Raw genomic sequence first — 5,036 nt, 5'->3', positions numbered from 1 at the left:
GGAAACTAATCTTAAAAATTGCATTATACAACTAAAGTTCAAAGTCATCTCAGAAATTATTACCATGATTGGGAACCAAGTGGATCGATTTGGGACGTCTTGGATATGAAGCTTTAAGGAAATACCTAAGCCTAAAAGACTAGAAGGGAGCTAAGCATTATAAAAATAAAATTGGGAGGGGGGACTGGAGGCGGAGAGGGATGAGGCAAGGAATTGTGGTTTTTCATTATAATCTCATCTGTGCGTGTGTTAGCTCTACCCTACAAAGGGCAAACGTTGAAGAAAAGTGATATAGGCTGCAGAAAACATCAAAAACAATAGCCTATTATTAATCCATATACGCTTCCAGTTTTTTCTGTTCCCTTATATCAGAATCCACTTGGATAATATTTAGAAAGGCTAAGGTCAATAAAAGCTCATCTGGTGACTTAAAATCTTCAAAAGGGTTTACGCGATCTTATGAGCCCGAAGTGTGGAGGTCGAGGTTAGGGATGCGCTTCCAAGGCACCGGGCTCAGAACACTAGCCCCTCGCGCGCTCCAGGCCGAGCCGACACAAAGCCTCGCGGAGGCGGGGCCTCGTGGCGTCACAGGGAGGCCCGCCCCCTGACGTCGCGCACTGGGGAGGCCTGAAGGTTTCTGGCGGCGCCGGCGCCATTTTGCTGGGGCCTGCGACCGAGTGGGAGTGGAGTGGAGTGGCCGTTGTTGCCGACTCTCTTCTCCTCCCCACGGTCCAGTCAGCGGGTTGATCAGGCCATCGGCCCTCGAGCCGAGACTGTCTCTTATTTAGTTCTGGGGGAGTGCCTGGCCGACATGAGTGATATAGAGGAGAACAACTTCGAGGGCAGAGTGAGTACAAAGCCGCGGGAGCCGTCTCGGCGGCGGCCCGATGCTCGGGGTTTCACGGGGACGAGCGCGGTCCGGCGGGGTTGTGGGGAGTCCTGCGAGGGCCCGGGGGAGCAACCTCTGGAGCCATCGCGATTGCTTCCTCACATCCCAAGATGGCTTCTGGGTTCTGCTCCTTCCCCAAGCACTACGGATAACACCCCTCACCCTTTTTTTGGAGGCTGACTGATACCTGGACTCCTGGGTCGTAATCCCTTCCCCCAGCCCTGAGGCTTCCTTATCTCTGTTCCGAGGTGTGGGGCCCCGTCGCGGTGGGGCGGGAGGAGGCGGCAGGGAGTTCCCCTCCGGCCGGATAGTGGTAGGTGCTTCCTGCGGTGGCATTTCTGGCGACCCCGAGCATCGTAGAGGGTCTTGGGGTCGAAAGTGCGCGGGGCTGTTTTCCGGGCGGGGAGAAGCTGGCGTGGGACTAGCTGGGGCCTGTGTCTCCTTGGCTCTCTATTGCAGTGAGCGGCCGCGTCTCTGTTGGAACCGGCGGCGTTGCGTCTATAAAGGCGAAAGCCTTGAGGTTGAAGGTGGGACGAGCCTAATGAAGTGGTTAGTCAACGACCGCACCGACCCTTAAGCGTTCTTAAGACGAGAGCTGTGAGGGGAAAACAACGCAAGGAGCCCTTTTCCCTTAATGTCCCTTCTACTTTCCTTTCACTTCAGAATGAATGTGGAAATGCTATAACGCCTTATTTTTCTGATTCCTTAATGTTGGGTTTTTTTCTTATATCAACTTCTAATGCTTTTCTTCCTGTGACCTTTCATCTAAAAACTTACCACTCCTTTACAGGTTTCTACGGTAAAAAAAAAAAGGGGGGAGGGGAGGGGAATCTTCTTTCTTTAATCTTAAATAACTGAACGAATTTCATGACTCAGTATTTTAAAAATAACTAGTCAGCTTATACTCTAACTTAAAGGGGTACCTGAAAATTAACAGGCCTTGTCCCATTTCTCTTCTCAACCCCATCCTTCAGCAAAGAGAGATCAGAAGGTTTTCATTTTTTGGGGGCGGTTGAAAATAAACGTCACAAAGAATACGTTATCCCCTGGCTTCAATGTACTAGAACGTTTATTAAGGTTTGAGTTATATTTCCAAAGTTACCGTAGTAGTGGAAATGGGTGGAAGTGAGTTAGTGTGAAACCCTGAAAAGAAAACAAAAGCCCCGGGCAAACGCGTTCCGGCTGTTGTGTTGGTTCTAGTCACTAGGGGAAACACTAAAAACACTTATTAGGCTGTGCTGGAGGGAATGAATTTTGTCCGTTTTGGAAGTTCATGGTATAAACACCTGGAACCAGTCAGTCAAATCAGAAGGTCACTTTAGGCTTTAGTTCTTCTGAGGAAAGAGATTTTAGAGCAATAGGTTAAAAACAAAGAAGCTACCTTTAATTTCTTTGATTGGATTTTTTCGAAATGAATAGGTGAACCTGCTCATTTTTTAGGATGGTATATTAATTGTCCCAATAGAACTTTGTGAAATCATGCCATAAAAATATTTGGTGACAATTTTAAACTGCTGCTGGTTTTGAAAATGTTAGGTAGTTATGGGAAGAAATTTTGCTGTCCATTCATCTTTCCTTCGATTAACTTTCATTCCAGAAAGTTTTTTTTTTGTTGTTAATATTCTGATTTGGTTTGTGGGCAAGTGAAGGGGACTACTAGTGGGACCTTGTTACCTTTAGTTATTTTTAAATTTGTCATCAAATGGAGGAAAGGAGTAAGTTCTAGATATTGTCACCTTACCCACCTATGTAAGTAACAAGTGAGAGTCCCACCCACTTTTAATCTGAAATGTGTGTAGGCATTGACCATTTATTTACTAGAAATAAAGGGCCCTCTTATGGCCCTTTGTGATCATAGTTAATATTGTTCACCAGTGGTACCCAGGTGTATTTTAGTGTAAATCAACTCAGTTGAATAATTAATGCTTCCAGGCTCATATATTATGTCTTTTTAGTTTTATGTTTTAATTTTTTTAGGTTGAGGTAATTGTCTTTATTTGTAATTAGTTGAAGTATTAGGAGAATGCTGGAAGCTTTTCTGGAGGTGTCTCTTTTTTATTGTTTCTTAAAGCAATTTAATATTCACTAGTGCTTTTGGTTTTTAAACCACAGTGAATACTTTTATCTGCTGACCGTAAGCCAGTTGTAGTACAACTGCTATGTCCTTATTTTTGCAGCTTAAGATATCTACATATAACAACCACTTAGGCTCAAAAAAGGACTTTCAAATGATGGGTGTTGAGGTGTTTAAATAGTTACTAGGCTTCAAACTTTTTTTTATTAAAATTAGGGAAAACATCGGCAAGTCAATATTTATATGTTAGGGTTGTCAGAAGTGTTTGTGGAGTTACGAATACAGTTTTTGGATTTAATTTATATTTTCCCTTCATGTAGGAATTCTTTAATGGGAAGGATGCCTCTAATACTTTTAAGTGCAATTTCATTTGCTTTATGTAGATTATAAACAGGGCACATATTAACCCTATCTTACTAAGAAGACATTTAGAATTATAGGGTAACTTTCTGGAGGCCACCAAACATTAAAGAAACAGGACTAATAGTATTGCCTACTTTTATAGCATCTTAGAATCTACCACTCTAAAAATCTTTAATATGTTTCCTAATGTACTGCTCATGGTAATCTTGCAAGGGCTAGAGTAATGTCAGCATTTTAGAAATGAAAAAAAGTACACTGTACTTCAGTGTCTCAGAGATATTAATGGAGTTTGCAAAAAGCAGTTACTGGAGCTTAATTTTCTATTATAGACTAATGTCTCTTCCATTTTAAAGGACTAGAGTAAAAGAATTTTAGGAAAGAAAATATAATTGTCTGGATTCTGTTGTAAGTAACTCAAGGTGAAACTCAGTGATAAGAGCCTTTCTTGTAAGGGTAAGTGTTGTTGAGGAAGAGGGAACTTGCAGTCTGAAATGACTTAACAGTTCAAATCAGGGCAAAAGTAAGTATATAATCAAGTTCTGTGTGATGGAATTAATAAGGAATTCAGAAAATGAGCCTGAGCAATTTTGTGAACTAGGAGAACAGGAAAGCTTTACCTGAAGTATAAAACTTTCAGTAGATTTTATGATTAGGGAAATGAATATTGATTGTATGGGTGTGACAATGAGGAGGTTATGCTGGAATAGTGAAAGATTAATCTGACTAAATATGCAGTCAGATAATGGAGGATTTTGAATACTAGATTTAGGAATTTGGACTTAATCCAGTGTGCTCTAAAGTGCTAATATGACTACGGTGCCATCTCTGAATCCTTAATTCTGGGAGGGGCATAATGAAAGGAATATTAGCAAAGACCAGAGATTGGTACAGGAAGGGGAGCAGGAAGCACTTGACATATTTAAGAAAGGAAATTATCAAAAAATCTGGTCTAACAGGACAGCAGGATATAAAGAATGAAGGAGACTTCCAGCTGTAGGGAAGTAAAAGAGAACAAGAAAGATAAAAGGAAAAATTAAAAGAATGGATTAGACAATTTTTAAGGGATCTAGGAGAATAATGGTGCCATTAAATAGGTCCATTAAACAGTTTCCTTGGAACATGTATATCAGGTTAAGAAACCTTTTAAGTGGAAGTGTCCTCTGGAACTGGGAGTGAGGTTGGCAATTGAGCTGTGGCTTTGCATGTCATCTTCATAAAAGTAATGAATTGTTTACTTCATTCAGCTTCAACTAAAATAAGGATTTTGACCTCAAAAAATTTTAGTGCCCTTTATAGAAATTAAGGGGAATGGAGATTAGCCTTTCTTATCATTTTACTTATTTTATTTCCCCACTCCTCTAAATTTTTAAAAATTAAACTTTGCTGTGCAGTTCTTTTTCGTGGAGTAGTAGCCCAGTGTTCACAGTAAAGGTTAACGATTCTGTATTGTTTAGGGGTCTATCTTATAATTCCGCAGTTATTTATGCTTTGTAGCACAGTTGAAGAGGAAAGATACTGCTTATTCTCACTGCCTTTCAGGGTTTGTTCTGGGTTTTTGAGTACCTGGAGTATAAAGAGACTTCTAGAGTTCCCCTTCTTGTTTTATGAGGTGATTAGATGATAAAAGTGAAGAGCAAAACAAAAATTTGTACCAGGCCGGGCGCGGTGGCTCCCGCCTGTAATCCTAGCTCTCTGGGAGGCCGAGGCGGG

The 5,036-nt window shown here is 41.4% G+C and overlaps 1 protein-coding gene across 1 annotated transcript in view; it reads left to right on the top strand.

The window, feature by feature from the left end:
* The first annotated feature begins 594 nt into the window (after positions 1-594).
* TRA2A (transformer 2 alpha homolog (Drosophila)) overlaps positions 595-5,036 on the top strand; it is a 48,962-nt gene continuing 44,520 nt past the window's right edge. Inside the window, exon 1 of the mRNA XM_012640668.1 lies at positions 595-847. Within this exon, the coding sequence (XP_012496122.1) occupies positions 812-847 (36 nt within the window). The 5' untranslated portion in view covers positions 595-811. The remainder of the gene's footprint in view (positions 848-5,036) is intronic.

The sequence above is a fragment of the Propithecus coquereli genome, unplaced genomic scaffold, assembly GCF_000956105.1.
Source record: "Propithecus coquereli isolate 6110/MARCELLA unplaced genomic scaffold, Pcoq_1.0 Scaffold156, whole genome shotgun sequence".
NCBI lineage: Eukaryota > Metazoa > Chordata > Mammalia > Primates > Indriidae > Propithecus > Propithecus coquereli.
Note: the sequence above shows the minus strand (reverse complement) of the source record. Positions and strands in the feature narration are given on the sequence as shown.